General features: G+C 45.6%; 1 protein-coding gene across 2 annotated transcripts in view; it reads right to left on the bottom strand.

Annotated features, from left to right (window-relative positions):
• Positions 1-17,307, bottom strand: part of LOC143956699 (uncharacterized) — a 109,610-nt gene extending 92,303 nt beyond the window's left edge. For both annotated transcript variants that reach the window (XM_077466896.1, XM_077466897.1), the window contains exons 1-3: positions 17,205-17,307; positions 11,127-11,262; positions 1,163-1,324 (exon numbers count right to left, since the gene is read on the bottom strand). In XM_077466896.1, the coding sequence (XP_077323022.1) occupies positions 1,163-1,299 (137 nt within the window). In that variant the 5' untranslated portion in view covers positions 1,300-1,324; positions 11,127-11,262; positions 17,205-17,307. The remainder of the gene's footprint in view (positions 1-1,162; positions 1,325-11,126; positions 11,263-17,204) is intronic.
• Between the last annotated feature and the right edge of the window lie 1,314 nt (positions 17,308-18,621).

Genomic DNA, 18,621 nt, shown 5'->3' with positions numbered 1-18,621 from the left:
AGTGTTCTGTGCCACCTGGACGGCTGTCTGGGTGGATGTGTGTCGTATTGCCCGGGCTGCTAGGCCAGAGTTTGGGCCTACCCCGGGCACATCTGGCTGCTAGGCTGTCTGAGGGCCTATTTAGAAGCAAGAGAGCAGCACAGGGTTGGGATTGCGGCTTGCAGTCCAACCAGAAGTGACGGTTCTGCCGGCTGGAGAACTTGCCATGGTCGGAGGTAGAGGGGAAGCTGTCGCCACTAAGGGACCAACCACCTTTTTACCAGAGACCACAGTGAGTAGCTGAAGCAATTACCGGAGCAGAATTTTTACCAACCGGGGATGGTGAAGAATTGGGAAACTTCAGTGGGTATCAAGCCAGGGACCCAGCTAGTGGAGGTGATGCTTGTAGAGCAGCCTGGTGTGTCTAGCCAGGGACTGAGCAGGCCAGCGGGGTGAAGCTTGGGACATATCATTAGTGCCAAGCTAGGGACCTAGCAGAGAAGGGGGGGTGATGCTTGAGCAAGATACTACAGTGAAGATTGGAGGAGCTCACGGGATGCAGTGGCAGTATATCATCTAGTCTAGTGAAAGAAACTGGGAGCTCAGTGGGCTGAACAACTACAAGAAGTGATTGTAGTGGAAGTGAAGGAACTGTTACACCTTGTGTTAGAAACTGTTAAAAACTGTTGCCATAGGAGACAGCATTCCTACACCTGCAGATGTGGCGTCTTGCTGGATGCCTTTCCCTGCATCGCTGTCCTCCTGTTGAAATCTTGGAGTCAGCCAATTAACATTGCAACTACCTAAGGGTGCCCTGGCTTTAACCCTCTCTCCCAAAGTTCTTCTCAAGAGAAATGCATTCAAGAAGTGTCTGGTGCCCAATCAATCTACCTTGCATTACACCCACTATGCCTTACAACCCACCACATACAGAAGGATGTCAGCTATCTTTAGCCCTGGAGGTTCTTATTACACTGAAGGAGGCCGGAGACTTTGTTACAGGTGGATATGTTGAGTCTTGTGTGTTCTCTGGTACTATTCTCTGGAACCTACAACAGGTTACGTTTTCATGCATTACATTACAACGTTGTCAAGATCACAGTGTAAATAGCAAAAACTCGAATGATTTTATCTGGGAAATGAATTAACCAGCCAGCCAAAAAACTGTATAGGCGATACTTACTCCTTAAGTTTTTTCACTGCTACAGTTATCTGGAGTTCCATGTGTTTCACTTTGTAAACATCTCCAAAGTGCCCCTGGCCAATAAGATTCCATTCTTTTGAAAGTGACTTAATGGATATCTCTTTAATGTTACTCATCTCTCACCGATTCAGTCCATTATATCTAAAAAAAAAAAAAAAAAAAAAAAAAAGCAAAAGGCATAAAGTGATCTGAAAACGTGAATGAACATAAATATATTCTCTGCATAGTTAGAAAAGTGTGTTGAAGGGCTAGTGACCTTTATGAAAACCACAATGAATTGTTTGATGGGTGATTAGTAGCTGGAAAGTGGAAAGGGATTAGCAATAGGCTTGTGCAATTCGTTTCGTAACGAATCGAAATTCGGCCGAATTTTGCATCTTTCGGACATTCGGATGCATCCGAAAGTCCGAATAAAAAAAATAACAAATTACAACGAATACGAATGAAATATAATGAATGAATTCGACATGATTCAAAATTATTTCAACCGCATTCGAAATTATTTCAGCATGATTCAACATTATTTCAACTGCATTCGAAATGATTTCAACATGATTCGACATTATTTCAACCGCATTCGAAAATATTTTGTGACCCGACTTTAGGGCCATGTATCTCGGGGTCACTTGGTGCTAGACACTTCAAATTTGGATATGTTGTAGTGCTAGTATTATTGTGTTTGTATACCAAATTTGGGGTTTCTAGCTATAAGTGACCCCGAGATATGTGGCCCCAAAATCGGGTCACAAAATGTTATTAGTTATTAGAGCAGAGAATGACATTTTGTGACCCGATTTTGGGGCCACATATCTCGGGGTCACTTATAGCTAGAAACCCCAAATTTGGTATGCAAACACAAAAGTATTAGAACTACAACATATCCAAATTTGGAGTTTCTAGCACCAAGTGACCCCGAGATACTTGGCCCTAAATTTGGGTCACAAAATATTTTCGAATGTGGTTGAAATAATGTCGAATCATGTTGAAATCATTTCGAATGCGGTTGAAATATTTTCGAATTTGGTTGAAATATTTTTGAATGTGGCCGATTTTTCGAATTCGGTAGAAAACTAAACGAAATCCGAAAACGAATTTAGGGAGTTAACGAATATAACTAAACGAAATTAATGAATTAACAAATTAAAACGAAACTAAACAATTTTTTTCCTTTTGCACATGTCTAATTAGCAAACTGTCCATTTACCACTTTATAAATATACAGTACCCCTATTTATAGAAATGAAAGTGTTACTAAACCCACAACAGTAAAATCAGTCTGTATATGCAGTAAAGCATGCTTGTTATACTCACTGTGGAACCTAAGGGGTTAACACTGAGCATTGTGTAAAATGGCAGTTTGATCCTGTCTTCTCTGATCCTCCCCTTCTTTTACTTTCCCCAATCCATCTCCTGATAGTACAGAGCCTTGGGGGCACTCTGCACATGCTCAGTTTGGTGTGTATTGTTGGAAAGTTTTTTTCTTTCTTTTTCTTTTTCCTTCTTTTTCTTTTACCTTCTTGTTTTTGACAGGTACCCTATCCCCACTTCCATCACACCTTGCCGCTGCGAGGTACATCATAAATCTGACCCCGTCCTCCTTTCTTCGCCACCGGAACAATTGAAATGCATAGCGCGCTTTGCGCATGTGCAGTAGGGTGTGAAGCCGAAAGGCTGAACTGCCGGGTTCCCTTACTGGCACAGGCGAAGATCGGCTGCGGTACCCACATCACAGGTAAGTGTCCATATATTAAAAGTCAACAGCTGCAGTGTTTGTAGCTGTTGACTTTTAATTTTCCATGTTGTGGGTGGACCTCCACTTTAACAAAAAATATTTCCATGTTCTGTGAACTGTTTGAAACTAGATATAGTGAATGCAGGGTCCTGGGTTTAGTAACACTTTAAGAGGATCATCTGACATCGCAGTTATGACATTAACATAAATTATCCTGTATGTGGAGTAAACCATATTATAGCAAGCAAGATCTATGCATAGCGGACTTCTCTTTCTTGATTTCTTAAAGTGGAATTTCACTCTCTCAATCAACATTGGCCATTTTTAATTCTCATGCTGCTAGTATTAATAAATAGATAGGAAAGTATATCATATTTGCATGGCTTAAGTGTAGTTACACTTTAAGCTAAATTCGCATCTTGGCATTTTTCATGTGGTGCATTTGCAGTATGGTGCAGTACAGCTATATTTTAAATACTTTGCGAGCCAAAAGACCCATGTGTGAGCCGCTCTCAGAAGGGGTGTAAACCGCTAAGAGTGCTGGCCTGGAAGGGAGCTTGTCTCGGCTCCTGTAATTACTGGGTATAAAAAATGTCCCCCTTAGCTGCACATCTGAATGATCTCTCTGATCAATGTGTTAGAAGCAACCTCAGTAACAGGTACCAAAGTGCTGGAGGCCAATGGAGAGAGGGCTTCCCTTGCAGCTCAGTTCCAGACTCCCCTGGAGCTGAGACAGGAGGAGTTAGGCCCAAAGTCGCACAGGCTGCCTGCAGAGTTGCTTGCAGAAAAGGCTCAGGAACACCGCTGATGTGCTGAGGGTAGTTGGTACAAGCCAAGGTTTGGTGCCAGGTGGATAGCAGAGAAGACGAGGTTAGGAGGGAGCCAAGGTCAAGACAGGTAGTGGGCCGAGGAGATCCATTTAACAAGCCGAGGTCAAGGTCAGGAGGCAGGCGGGAGACCGGTCTGGAACAAGGATCACATGAATACAGGAAACACAGGAACTACAGGAAACACAGGAACTGGTAACAGCTGAGATCAAGCAGAACTTCAGCCAAGGGCCGACTTCCTTATAAAGGCCCATGTGATGTGCTGGAGGAGGTGCTGGGTCCTAGAGCCCTTCTGGTTCTCTTACATCTGCTGGGTCCTAGAGACCTCCTTCTATTGGTACCCTGACACTCAGCCTATACTATAATGGGCCACACTCTAACGGGCTAAATCCTAACGCGTTTTGCTCCACGCCTTGGAGCTTAGTCATGGGGATGGAGATCCCAGTCATGAGGGGAAGTTTTTATACATCATTGGCTCTCACATTAGTTCAAAAAAGGGAATGTCAGGTGTGTGCAGGTCTGCTATCCTGCTCTGTAGAGAACACTGCAGATGTTTAATCATTGTAATCAGACTGCAGAAACCTGCAGGACTTGAAAACCATTAGTGCTTAGTAGGGATGAGCTCAGTGTTTGTTCAACTCGAACACCAACTGTTCGCCTGTTCAGCGAATCCAGAACTTTGTGGGCCACTCGAGCCATATTGATGTGGCGCTCACGGCCCACAATTCACTGTGCCATCGCAGTTCATTGCTGGCTGATGATTGGCCAAGCATATACTGTAACCCCGCATGCTTGGCCAATCACAGTGCCGGCAGCGCGGAGAGCCATAACTGGCCACAGGCAGGATGCCTGTGGCCAATTATAGCTAAGGGGGTTTAGTACATGCCCCACACTATATAAGGCTGTCGGCGCAGCATTGTGTAGTGTGTTGGCGTGCAGGTAGAGAGCAGGATAGGCAGGGACAGTGTTATCTTTGCTTGTTAACCTAGCACAGTTACAGTGGGTGTATTGTGCCTCCTGCACAGTATACACCTGAAGCTACCCTTTATTGCTGGTGTTGTTCTGTTTCTGTAACACAGGCATCTGCAGCAGTCACAGTGGGTGTAGTGTGCCATCTGCACAGTATACACCTGAAGCTACCCCTTATTGCTGGTGTTGTTCTGTTTATCTAACACAGTCATTTGCTGCAGTTGGAGTGGGTGTAGTGTGCCTCCTGCACAGTATACACCTGAAGCTACCCCTGATTGCTAGTGTTGTTCAGTTTCTGTAACACAGACATCTGCAGCAGTTACAGTAGGTGTAGTGTGCCTCCTGCACAGTATACACCTGGAGCCACCCCTTATTTCTGGTGTTGTTCTGTTTCTGTAACACAGGCATTTGCAGCAGTTAGAGTGGGTGTAGTGTGCCTCTTGCACAGTATACACCTGGAGCTACCCTAGATTGCTGGTATTGTTCCGTTTCTGTAACACAGACATCTGTAGCAGTTACAGTAGGTGTAGTGTGCCTCCTGCACAGTATACACCTGAAGCTACCTTTTATTGCTGGTGTTGTGCTGTTTCTCTAACACAGGCATCTGGAGCAGTTACAGTCAATGTATAGTGCCACCTGCAAAGTATACACCTGAAGCTACCCTAATTTGCTGGTGTTGTTCCGTTTCTATACCACAAGCATCTGGAGCAGTTACAGTCGGTGTATTGGGCCTCCTGCACAGTATACACCTGACGCTACCCCCAATTGCTGGTGTTCTCATCTCCCTGCAGGCTTTAGTATGTCTGGAAGGCCAACAAGGACAGGCAGACAGTCACGAGCCAATAAAAGAGGGCAAGCAGGCTCTGTGTCTAAAGGTAACAGTGCTGGTCGTGGACGCGGTGCATCGTCATCAGCTCGTGGCCATGGGACACGCCTGTCCTTATTTTCGGCAGCTGGACTTGTTGAGCCGTAACATGCTGAAGACTTGGAAGAGTGGATGACCAAGCCCTCCTCATCCTTCTCATCCACTCTCACCCAGGCTCACGGTACTGGCAAAGCAGCTGCCAACACGTTCTTTTCCCTCGTCTCAATGTCATCAGTCACTCCTTCCCTAGACACACCATGTCCTCTTGAGGCATCCCCTGAACTGTTTGAGCACAGTGTTGGGTACATGGTCCAGGAAGATGCCCTCCCCCAGTGTTTTGAAGGCTCTGATGATGATACCCAGCTAGAGGAAGGCAGTAGTGTGAGCGCAGAGAGAGGGGATGCTCAATAAAAACAGCAATCTGGCAGTCATGTTCCACCAGCTGCAGCATACTGCCAGGTTTGCTCCAGTGATGACGAGGGAGGGGGTGATGAGGTCACTGACTCCACATGGGTGCTTGATAGGAGGAGAGGAGGAGGTACATCTCCAACGAGGCAGGATGCCCACCGGGGGCCAGCTTAAGGGCAGCACACCGACTGAATCACACCACAGAGCTCCGCCTGTGCAGGACGCTGCCTCTGCGCGTTATTCCAAAAGTTCTTTGGTGTGGTTTTTTGAGACGATTGCATTAGATCGCAGCGCTGCTATTTGCAACATATGTCTTAAGCGTATCTTGTGTGGCCAAAACATCAGCCGCTTGGGCACCACATGCTTGACCAGACATATGTTGACCTACCATGCAGCTCGTTGGCAAGCGTACCTTAAAGACCCATGCCAAAGAACAAAGCTGACTTCTCCTTGCTCCTCATCAGCTGGGATCCGCAACCCCACTATACCTTCAGTCCTCTCTGAAACCTGCACTGAGAGGAATGAAGGTGTAGAATTAGGTGTGTCACAGCAAAGTACTTGTGGGCACTCTGCTAGCAGTACACCGACGTCCGATTGTACCAGGCAAATTTCCCTGCCCCAGCTGCTGGACCGTCGAAAGAAGTTCACTCCCAGCCATCCACATGCCCAGCGGTTGAATGCTCGCTTGGCTAAATTGCTAGCACTTCAACTTCTGCCTTTTCAGTTGGTAGACTCGGCCCCCTTCCGTGAGTTTGTGCAATGTGCAGTTCCTCAGTGGCAGGTTCTCAAACTACACTTTTTCTCACGGAAGGCGATTCCGGTTCTCTACCGGCATGTGGAAGGCAATGTCCATGCCTCGGTGGACAGGGGCGGTCAGCGGTAAGGTGCATATTACCACTGACTCATGGTCCAACAGGCATGGACAGGGACGTTACCTATCTTTCACGGCCCATTGGGTCACTCTTCTGGCAGCTGGGAAGGATGCAGGACAAGGTGCAATAGTGTTGGAGGTTGCTCTGCCACCACTCCTCCAAAATGCTACTACTGGTTGTGATACACCTCTCTCCCACACCCCCTCCTCTTCTTCTTCCTCCATGGCCTCTTCCTGTTCTTTGTCCTCGGAACCAGCGGTGCTCCGTAGGTGTTCAAGGGGCTACGCAAGTACGCAGGCAAAAAGATGCCATGCCGTGCTTGCGCTGGTGTGTTTGGGGGACAGGAGCCATACTGGGGCAGATATTTAGTCAGCTCTGCAGGGGCAGGCCATGAGGTGGTTGACGCCACACCAGCTTAAGCCAGGAGTGGTGGTTTGCGACAATGGCACCAACCTCCTCTCCACCCTCCGACAGGGACAACTGACCCATGTGCCCTGTGTGGCTCATGTGTGCCTCAGGAAAACCTCAGGATGTCCTGAAGTAGGCTAGGAAAGTCTGTGTGCATTTCTGAGGATCATATAATGTCAGTGCTCGGCTGGCTGAGCTCCAAAAGGAGTTGAACCTGCCCAAGAACCGGCTTATATGTGACATGCCCACCAGGTGGAACTCAATGTTGGCTATGCTACAGTGGCTGCACATGCAGCAGAGGGCCATCAATGAGTACCTGTGCGAATACGGCACCAGGACAGGGTCAGGGGAGCTTGTTTTTTTTCACCACGCCAGTGGGGCATGATCAGGGATACATGCACTGTCCTGTCACCATTTGAGGAGGCCACGAGGATGGTGAGCAGTGACAGTGCATGCATCAGTGACACTGTACCTCTTGTCCACCTGTTGGAGCATACGCTGCATGGAATAATGGACAGGGCACTTGAAGCAGAACAGAGGCAGGATGAAGAGGACTTCTTTGCCTCTCAAGGGTCCCATTATCCAGACAGTGTTCCTGCTGTCCCACCCATCACACAGGAAGAGGATGAGGAGGAGGAGGATTGTGTCAGCATGGAGGTGGAGCCTGGCACTCAGCATCAGCAGCATCAGTCTTTTAGGGATGATTTACAGTCCCAAGAAACCCGTGGACTTGTACGTGGCTAGGAGGAGTTGGCTGCGGATCATGTCGTCCTTAGTGATCCAGAGGACTCCGGACTGAATGCCTCAGCTAACCTATGCTGCATGGCCTCCCTGATCCTGAAATGGAAGGATGGATCCTCATATTCTTCGGATCAAGGAAAGGGACCATTACTGGCTGGCCACTCTCCTTGATCCACGGTACAAGGGTAAGATTGCGGACCTTATATTGCCATCGCAGAGGGAGAATAGGATGAGACATCTCTGGGAGGCCTTGCAGAAAGGTCTGTGCAACGCGTTCCCAGAGACTGGGAGGTTACAAACTCCTGGTCCGGGACAACGTGTTGCTGAGGTTTCGGTCAGTCACAGAAGGAGCGGTGGAGAAGGTGGCCGTCTGACCGATGCGTTCAGACAATTTTTTAGTCTGCAGCCCCAAGGTATGATCGGTTTCAGCAACCATTGCCAGCGTCTGATTTACATGGTGCGGCAATACCTTGGGGCAAGGTCAGACTTGGACATCTTTCCCACCGAAAATCCTCTGGCTTACTGGGTCTTGAGGATGGATCACTGGCCAGAGCTTGCACAGTATGCAACTGCGCTACTGGCGTGTCCTGCATCCAGCGTTCTTTCGGAACGCACATTCAGTGCTGCTGGAGGCTTTGTAACTGATCACAGGGTGCGCCTGTCCACCGACTCAGTTGATCGACTGACCTTCATAAAGATGAATCAGTCTTGGATCACCACCAGCTACCAAGCACCTGAAGCTGATGTAACCAAATAATTTTTTGTGAAATGTCACATCCCTTCAAGACTGCCTATGCTGATGCTGAGGGACTGTCCTGATATGTTGACTGACTATCCTCTTCCTCCTCAATGACCCCGCTGATTTCTTGGAAGAACATTTTTGGTTCTGGGTGATGCCACCAGCCCAATTTTTCAATCCCTGTTTAACAGGGGCGTGTAATTACAATTTTTGATGCAATGCTTTGCAGCAGGGCTCATTCCTGCACTCCAAATAGAGTATATGGGAGAGATTGCAGTGTCATGGCACCAGCACCAATGCCTAAGGCCCAATTTTTCAGCCCCTGTTTAACAGGGGCATGTAATTTAAATTTTTAATGCAATGCTGTGCAGCAGGGCTCATTCCTGCACTCCAACTAGAGTATATGGTAGAGGTTGCACTGACGTGGCACCAGCACCAGTGCCTAAGGCACAATTTTTCAGCCCTGTTTAACAGGGGCATGTAATACAATTTTTGATGCAATGCTTTGCAGCAGGGCTCATTCCTGCACTACAACTAGAGTATCTGGGAGAGGTTGCAGTGTATAAGCCCAATTTTTCAGCCCCTGTTTAACAGGGGCTTGTAATACAATTTTGATGCAATGCTTTGCAGCAGGGCTCATTCCTGCACTCCAACTAGAGTATCTGGGAGAGGTTGCAGTGTTGTGGCACCAGCAAGCAGTGCCTAAGGCCCAATTTTTCAGCCCCTGTTTAACAAGGGCAAGTAATTACAATTCTTGATATAATATTTCACAGCAGGGCCCATTCCTGCGCCCACCCAGAGTAACTGTGAGGACTTATAGTGTTGTGGCACCAGCACCACCACCACAACCACCAAAGGCCCAATTTTTCTACCACTGTTCAACAATGGCATGTAATTACAATTCTTGATATAATCGTTCACAGCAGGGTGCTCAAGCGCACACCAAGAGTCACTTTGAGGGCTTACGGTGTTGTGGCAACACCAACACCTTAGGCCCCCATTTCTGCAGAGCATATAAGGCAGGCCCCTACTTTCAAACATCCAACTTACAAACGTCTCCTACTTGCAAACGGAAGGAGACAACAGGAAGTGAGATGAAAAAAGACAGATGGCCAAAAAAATTATACAGGGGTGATAACCCTTCCCTATGTTTTCCAAAAACCTTAAAAATAGACTTTTTGACTGGAGCTACACATTAAAAATGTACCAGTTCAAAATTACAAACAGATTCTACTTAACACAACAAACCTACACAGTCCCTGTCTTGTTTGCACCGGCTGTATACTGCTGTTCTGAGTATATAGGCCCGGGGGCCCCACACCTTCCTTTTTTTAATATGGGTACGGGGTTCCCCTTAATATCCGTACAAGACCCAAAGGGGCTGGTAATGGGCAGGGGGGGGGCTACCCATGCCATTTTTCTCAATGATTTGCATCCATATTGCCAGAACCAGATATTATATTAAAACCGAAAGCAGTTTTAAATTACTTTTTTTCCGTTAAATGTCATTTTGTGCAGGGACTGTTTTAAACACGGCAAACACGTGGCGCCTCACAGGCATACTATAGACACACCCCATTCACAATATTTAAAGGAATATTTCACTTTTTTTTTTTTTTACTTTAATCGTCATTAAAATCAGTGCTCCCGAAAAAACGTCAGTTTTAAAAAAATAATAAAAATTGGCATTGACCCATGTCCCCTGGGGCAGGAGTCAGGTCCCCAAACCCCTTTTAAGACAATATCTTGCATATTAGCCATTAAAATTAGCACTTTTTATTTCAAACGTTTGAGTCCCATAGACTTCAATGGGGTTCTAAAGTTCGCACAAATTTTCGGTCCGTTCGAAAGTTCTGGTGCGACCTGAACTGGGGGGGTGTTTGGCTCATCCCTAATATATATATATATATATATATATATATATATATATATATAGATAGATAGATAGATAGATATAGATATTTTTTTCAACCGCTTCTAAACGCAAGCGCAGCTAAACGCGGCATGTAAAAGCGGTAAAACAAACGTTTTAAATGTGGGTTACTATCTGTCAAGTTAAGTCGTTCAGGAGAGGTAGTAAAAACGTCCCGTGTACATTAAGCCTAAAGGGATAATGAAAGCAAAAGTAAACCCTCTTTTCAGCCAAAGAAGCTGCCATTTTTAGCCTTTGTTTGATCTCCAACTGCCATGGTGCTGCACATATAATTAATTATTACACCAGCCATTTGCTGGTTTAGTTGAGAGCACAAGCAAATGAGACAGTTAGCATTCCCAACATGCCAGGAATGTAACTGCTTTTTGAAACCGTTAAATTGTTGGGTTTAGTTCCGCTTTAATAACAGTCACATACATTTTGAATATGTAAGAATTCCAGACACTTACCATAACTGAAGATATTAGAGAAAAAGTTCATGTCTATACATTGATGGATACTGTATCCAGGCCCAGCCTTTCACAGAGAGGGTTCCATATGCACTGAGAGAAAGATGGTTCTGTCTGGATTATTGCAGGAGCATACCTGAGGGTGGAGAAGCAGCAGAGGGTATGGATTATGGAGCATGCCAGAGACTTCATAGAGGCACATGTGTCAAGAAGGTGCTTAAAGTGCACTATGAGTACCTGGACGACACAAAATGCAGGGGTCATTACAGTCACAGGGCATGTCAGCAGGAAGAGTTGATATGTTTTGCTGCTGTGATGGTAATCCCCTGGGTCCTTACCTCCTGATTTGGTTCAGCACTCTTCATGCCCCATGCTGTAGTGATAAAATGTAGGTTGAACTGTAGGTGGGAGTGCAGATGGGAAGGAGTGACTTCAGGATAAGTTGGATGTAACCGTGTACTTTACTGTGCATGTTTTTCTCCATTGGCGGGTATTCCTGAGTGGGCTCTGGACTTGCCCTGCACTCCAGGCACAAAAAATCTACATTCAAATATATTGGGGATGGGAACTCTGATGTAAGGGGAGGCTCTCTGGGGACCCTGATGTAAGGAGGAGGATCTCTGGGGACCCTGATGTAATGATAATATATATAATGTATAATGTAATATATAAACATATTCATATATAAAACTTTTTTTTAACTTCGCTGCTATGGGCTCAAGCCCCAGATTTTTTGTAGACCTAGCAACACCCCTGGCTAAATCACTGCTATGCAACCAGGCTTGTAAACTAAAGGTGAACTCCAGGTATGCATAGTTAGGTCCAGCTTAAACAAATGTAACTATGTGTATACTATACCTGACTAATGCCCCTGGAAGCTGGAAACCACTGAAGTAGAAATTGCTACTCCAATGATTCCAATTGCTCCTGAGTCCTGTGCTGGTGTCATTTAAAGAATATATTGCATTTCATGAAGGAATGCAAATGTTTTTCCAATTGGATGAGGTGGAAAGCGAGATGTCATTATTCTGCCTTTCCACCTCGTCCAATTAGATAACAATTTGCATTTGTTCAATGGTGCTGATGCGGAGCAGCCGACCTCTCGTGTTCGCCATGAAGCAGGCTGACTGCTCAGCATGGGACCCAGAAGCAATTGTAGATCACTAAAGTAGCAGTGTCTACTTTTGTGTTTTCTTGCTTCCAGGCGGAACAGTCAGGTATGGTTGGAGATATATATATATATATATATATATATATTAGTTACATTGGTCCTGGACCAATGTAGCTATGTAAAAACATACAATACTTGGAAGTCTTCTTTAAGAAGGATTTGAGGATTCCTTTCATTGTAAGATCCCTGCCTAGCCATGATGACCTCAGTTTGCCAGGAGATGCGCGCAGGGGCACTGAGGTCACTCAATCACACAGAATGCTCAGGGGTCACTGGAATCAAGGGATGCACTGGGGTCACTGCTGACAGAGGATGCTCAGAGGTCACTGGAATTAAGGGGTGTACTTGGGTCACCAGCTGATAAAGAATGCTCAGAAGTCACTGAAGTCATGGGGCACACAGGGATGCTCTGGGTCACTAAAAGACACAGGATGCTCAGGGGTCACTGGACACAAGGGGCACACTGGGGTCATTGGAGGGACAGTACACTGAACACTAGAGGACACAGAGGAAACAGGCTTGGAGCACAGATGAGGTTACTGCAGCAATGGAACTTGACTTGGGTTTAGGGAAACGTTGCTTGAACTCTGGGCCACACATTGCTTTGCAATTTAAAGCTGCAACAATTAGGAGAGCTATCTCCTGATTGTATGTGGGACCAGTGTCTATTTATTAAAAGTCAGCAGCTACAGTACTTGTAGCTGCTGACTTTATTTATTTCATTTTTACCAAAAATCCTTTTTAACAAATTGTTAGTTATTGCCTACAAAAATAATTTTGTTCCTCCACACTGATAAAGCTGAACTCCAGGCTGACATAACAGACACAAATACATCTCTGTACTTACTAACAGGTCCTTAAGGAGGAACTTAATTCATGTTTTCCTCCCCTCTTACCTTTTTTTTTTGCCGGTGTTATGCAAAATTCTCAAATTCAGCCTGCCAGCGAATCCAGCGGTGTGCTGCTACGATACGCTGCTCCACTGCCATGCGCCTTGTCCTGTGCCATCATCTTCATTCCTAGCATGTTCAGGAGCCGGCTGCCTCTTCCTGGTTCAGGCAGCCCATTCCCCTGGTGACACACTGCTGAGTCCCCCTCCTCCAACAGTGAATGGAACATCAAGCATATTCATGCCACATATCCCAGAAGGCTTCAAAGTGGTGGAAACACCATTCTTGCCGAGGTGAAAATGGTGGCTGGAGTGTGGGTCAGTCCAAAAATGTAAAACAAAGGTAAACCAAAAAAAGATATTTGGAGGGGAGAGAACAATGATGCCCAGTGCATCCAGTAATTGAATTGCTTTAAAAGGGAAGTTCATGAGTTGAAAGAAAACAATTATACTCACCTACAGTAGGTGGATGCAGCATTGGTCTGATGCTGCACCTGAACTGAGTGCTTAAAGACTACTGATTGCTTGGCTCTTGGTCTACAGCGAGCAAAGAGAGAGCAGTCAATGGCTCTTTGCTCTGTCCCTGCAGTGCTCACTGGAGTGCCAGCCTGTGGAGGGGGCAGTAGCAGCTGGATCAGGCTCTAAGCTGCTCGCTGAGAGGTTGAGCCAGCTGCCAGTCAGGCATCTGGGCAGATCCCAACAATAAAGTCAGGATCGATCCAGAGCTTGGACCAGCTGAGTGACGTCAGCCGACAGTGCAGAACTAAGTAAACTCCTGTGACTCACAGGAGACGTAGGGCCAAAAGAGCTTTGGCTCTTCTTCTCCTTTAAGTGTAGTTTTTCAAATACAAGCAGTGCATAGCTCCCAACTGTCCCTGATTTCGAGGGACTGTCCCTGATTTGGAGCACTGTCCCTCTGTCCCTCATTCCTCTTCATTTGTCCTTCATTTTGCTCTGATTCATATAGATGTATATAAAATGCACTTTTTATAGATCAAAAAGTGTTTCCCAGCACTAAACCTTTCATCTGATTTCTAAATTGCTGCATTTGTAAATTACAAAAGCCAATATAAAGGAATATTAGTGGTAAAAAAAAGCACTTGTGTGTTTAACCAATCTTTTTTTTTTTGTACAATTCTCCTTTAAGGGGGCGTGGCAGGGTGTGTGTCCTATGTCTGCATACTTTTGCTGATAGGTGTCCCTCATTCCCATCTCAAAAGGTTGGGAGGTATGGCAGTGTAAATACCTAACTTTGACTTGATAGGTACTTGAGGGTACTAGCGGAGGAAGAAGCAGTAAGAGGCACCAACTAGCTGTGGTGAAATGCAAGGAGAATGCTGATAGTAGGAGAGAGCAGAGTGACAGGAGAAGCTTATTTGTTTCCTGCTTTTCTTTTCGCCGTCACATGCAGGGAGTGGGGAGTAGACCTGTAAGCATTACCAAACTGCAGAAAATAAAAATTGTGTCTCCCTTACTGTCAGATAAGGCTGCGTTGTGTAGCAGACATGTGTAAATCTCAGTACTGGATAGACAAAAAAAATCAAATACAGTACTTTGGCACACTGGCGTAAATAAATTTGCGCATTCATCAGTACAATGTGTTTTTTTTTTTCTTCAGAACTATTGTTCTGTCGTTTTCTATGGGCTCATGCCTTTGGTGCATAAGGATCAGTAAAATTGCTCCTCATTTAAATCTGTAAATTCTGAATAGAAAAATCTGCACCTGAGGTTAGCAATTTACAAGTTTATGCATGTAAAATGTATGCAGGTATATGCGTATATGTGTGAATTTTATTTGTATAAACATGCACATGTTACTTACCTGTACATATGTGACTCATGCGCTTTACGCACCATACCTGCGTGTTTTTAGGCGGGATCTTTCTGGTAGCAAGATCCTGCGTTTATGATCCGTAGTTTTATTACAGTCCTGTGCATGGAGCCTAATGCCGCGTACACACGGTCGGACTTTCCGATGGGAAGTGTTCGATGTGAGCTTGTTGTCAGAAAGTCCGACCGTGTGTATGCTCCATAGAACATTTGCTGTCGGAATTTACGCACACCAATGTTTGAGAGCAGGTTCTCAAATTTTCCTTGTCGGAAAGTCCGATCGTGTGTACACAAGTCCATCGCACAAAAGCTTACGCATGCTCAGAATCAAGCAGAAGGAGCTGCACTGGCTATTGGACGTTCTTTTTCTCAGCTCGTCGTACATCACGCCACCGCGTTCCCACGTTTGGAATTTTCGACAACATTTGTGTGACCGTGTGTATGGAAGACAAGTTTGAGCCAACATCCTTTGGAAAAAAATCCACGGTTTTGTTGGCGGAAATTCCAATCGTGTGTATGCGGCATTAGGGCCAGTTCACCTCATGCCTGCACAGGAACGTGCTGTGTGTGACTCACATGCATTTCTGTGCAGTGCGATTTCAGCCCATTTATTTTGCACAGGAACGCGCTGTGTGACTCACGTGCAGTTCTGTGCAGTGCGATTTCAGCCCATTCATTTTGCACAGAACGCTCTGTGTGTGACTCGCATGCAGTTCTGTGCAGTGCGATTTCAGCCCATTCATTTTGCACAGAATGCTCTGTGTGTGCCTCGCATGCAGTTCTGTGCAGTGCGATTTCAGCCCATTAGTTTTGCACAGGAACGCTCTGTGTGTGACTCACATGCCGTTCTATGCAGTGTGATTTCAGCCCATTCATTTTGCACAGGAACGCGCTGTGTGTGACTCACATGCCGTTCTGTGCAGTGTGATTTCAGCCCATTCATTTTGCACAGGAACGCGCTGTGTGTGACTCACATGCCGTTCTGTGCAGTGTGATTTCAGCCCATTCATTTTGCACAGGAACGCGCTGTGTGTGACTCACATGCCATTCTGTGCAGTACGATTTCAGCCCATTCATTTTGCACAGAACGCTCTGTGTGTGACTCGCATGCCATTCTGTGCAATGCGATTTCAGCCCATTCATTTTGCACAGAACGCGCTGTGTGTGACTCACATGCAGTTCTGTTCAATGCGATTTCAGCCCATTCATTTTGCAGAGAACTCGCTGTGTGTGACTCACAGGCAGTTCTGTGCAATGCGATTTCAGCCCATTCATTTTACACAGAACGCTCTGTGTGTGACTCACATGCAGTTCTGTGCAATGCGATTTCAGCCCATTCATTTTGCAGAGAACTCGCTGTGTGTGACTCACATGCCGTTCTGTGCAATGCGATTTCAGCCCATTCATTTTGCACAGAACGCTCTGTGTGACTCACATGCAGTTCTGTGCAATGCGATTTCAGCCCATTCATTTTGCAGAGAACTCGCTGTGTGTGACTCACATGCCGTTCTGTGCAGTGCGATTTCAGCCCATTAATTTTGAATAGACTAAAATCACACCGCACTGCACTCGTTTTTAAAATGCATTGTGGGCAGGTGTGGATAAAGCACTGTGTTTGACCTGCGTTTGGGGTGTCGTTAATTTTCTACTGACACCTGCTACACATTGCAAATGGAGTGCGTTTTGCATGCAGTCTGAATCGCACAGGACTGCACAGTGCGTGCATAGTGTGAACCCGCCCTAAAACAACTTTTATATGGGCATTTTATCTGTGTATTTAGCTGTTTGCCTGGAGTTTTGCCACAAACTGAAATCCAGTTCTATATCCAGTGAAGAGCTGGTGTCCTTTATGGGAATAAATAGCATATGTACAATATACAATAGTATCTCTATTCAGAGTTCTATTAAAGTAACATTGTTAGCAGTGACATTTATCATGTACAGGTGATTATCTTTTCTTCCTGACTGAAAACTTTAGACCCAGATACAGCCACGGTGTCAAAGAGTCACATGCTAACAGGAAGTCATGTATCTTTCAGAGTTTGTTTCATTTAGTTGTGTGCTCCATGGCTGAGCTTCACAGGTCCTAAAAGTTAGAAAGTCAGGACTCCTCTCTCACCAAGTTTATGAAATCTTTCCATCTCCCCTCCACCCCTGAATAATAGTGGTATTAGTGGGGCTCACTCACCTAGTCGCCTGTGTGACATACTTGTACGTACTGTACAGGGACGTCTTACCACAGTGATGCAATCATTTCTCCTCCTAGAAAGGGCGTCACTGTGGAAGGGGAAGTCTTACTCCAGTGTGAGCGTCTGCCGAAGAGTTTGCTGCTTATTTTCATACTGTCACTGGTTATGTACAACATTGTCTTGAGGGGAGCATTGAAACAAACCCCTAACTGATACTGACATCCAACTTCTTACCTTAGGCAGGAAAACACTGTGCATTTTTGTTGTTGTTAGAAGTGTTAACGTAAACTAATACCACATCGATTATGGAAAATCCTAAAATGAAAATATTTCTTTCTTTTCTTCCCACTAAGGTTTTTATTGAAAATAAAGGAGAACAAACACAATAGAATGTATTACAGAAACAAATCATACAAGATGTATGATATAAGACATGTTACGTTAACATTGTAACTCTAATAAGGGCTCTTTACACTTGCTTCAGCTTCAACAAGGCTTCAACAAGGCTTCGGACAGGCTTTGTTAAAGCTCTTTGAATGCTAGCCAAAGCTTCTGTCACTAAATAAAATGTTTAGCTTACAGTCCTGTAAACACCTTGCTTTTGCTTTGCTTTGCTTTGGCTTTGCTTCAAAAATTATATCCCATGTAGCTTCAGTGGTGCTTCAAAGCGTCTTCAAAGCCTCCATAGAAGTCTATGGCAAAGCTTGATTGAAGCCTCACCGAAGCCTCACCACAGCCCCACGGAGCCTCAGTGAAGGCTCATCAAAGGCTCATCGAAGCACCAAGCAAAAGCAGTGTAAACAGTATTGTAAGCTAATCATTTTATTTAGTGACAGGGGCTTTGACTGACGTTCAGAGAGCTTTAACAAAACGTGTCCGAAGCCATGTTTTGAAGGAAGTGTAAACTAGCCCTTAAAGTAATTGTAAGTGCCGGTTCACACAGGAGTGACTTGTCAGGCGACTTAGCTGCCTGAGAAGTCGCGTTCCGTTCTGTACTATGGAACCGTTCTAATAGGAGCGACTCAAGTCGCTCCGACTTAGAAAAAGGTTCCTGTACTATTTTTGAGGCGACTTCAGGCGACTTGCATTGACTTCTATACAGAAGTCATTTTGCAAGTTGCTGCTGAAGTCGTGTGTAGGTCGCGTCTGTGAGTCGCGCTGCAAGTTGTGTCGCCCCTGTGTGAACCGGCACTAAGTGTTTTTTTGTTTTTTTTTTAAATAACAAACATATCATACTTACCTCCACTGTGCAGCTCATTTTGCACAGAGTGGCCCCGAAACTGCTCGTTTGGGGTCCCCCACCAGCTCTGGAGACTCCTTCCCACATCAGATAACCCCCTGGGAGAAGCGCTCTCCCGGGGGGAAGGTTACCTTGCGGGTGCGCTCCCGAGTCCAGCATTTGGCATCCATAGACAC

The sequence above is a fragment of the Lithobates pipiens genome, unplaced genomic scaffold (assembly GCF_037356315.1).
Source record: "Lithobates pipiens isolate NorthernLeopardFrog02 unplaced genomic scaffold, aLitPip1_a1.2 Scaffold_4, whole genome shotgun sequence".
NCBI lineage: Eukaryota > Metazoa > Chordata > Amphibia > Anura > Ranidae > Lithobates > Lithobates pipiens.
The sequence above is the reverse complement of the archived record's forward strand: the minus strand, read 5'-3'. Positions and strand labels throughout refer to the sequence as shown.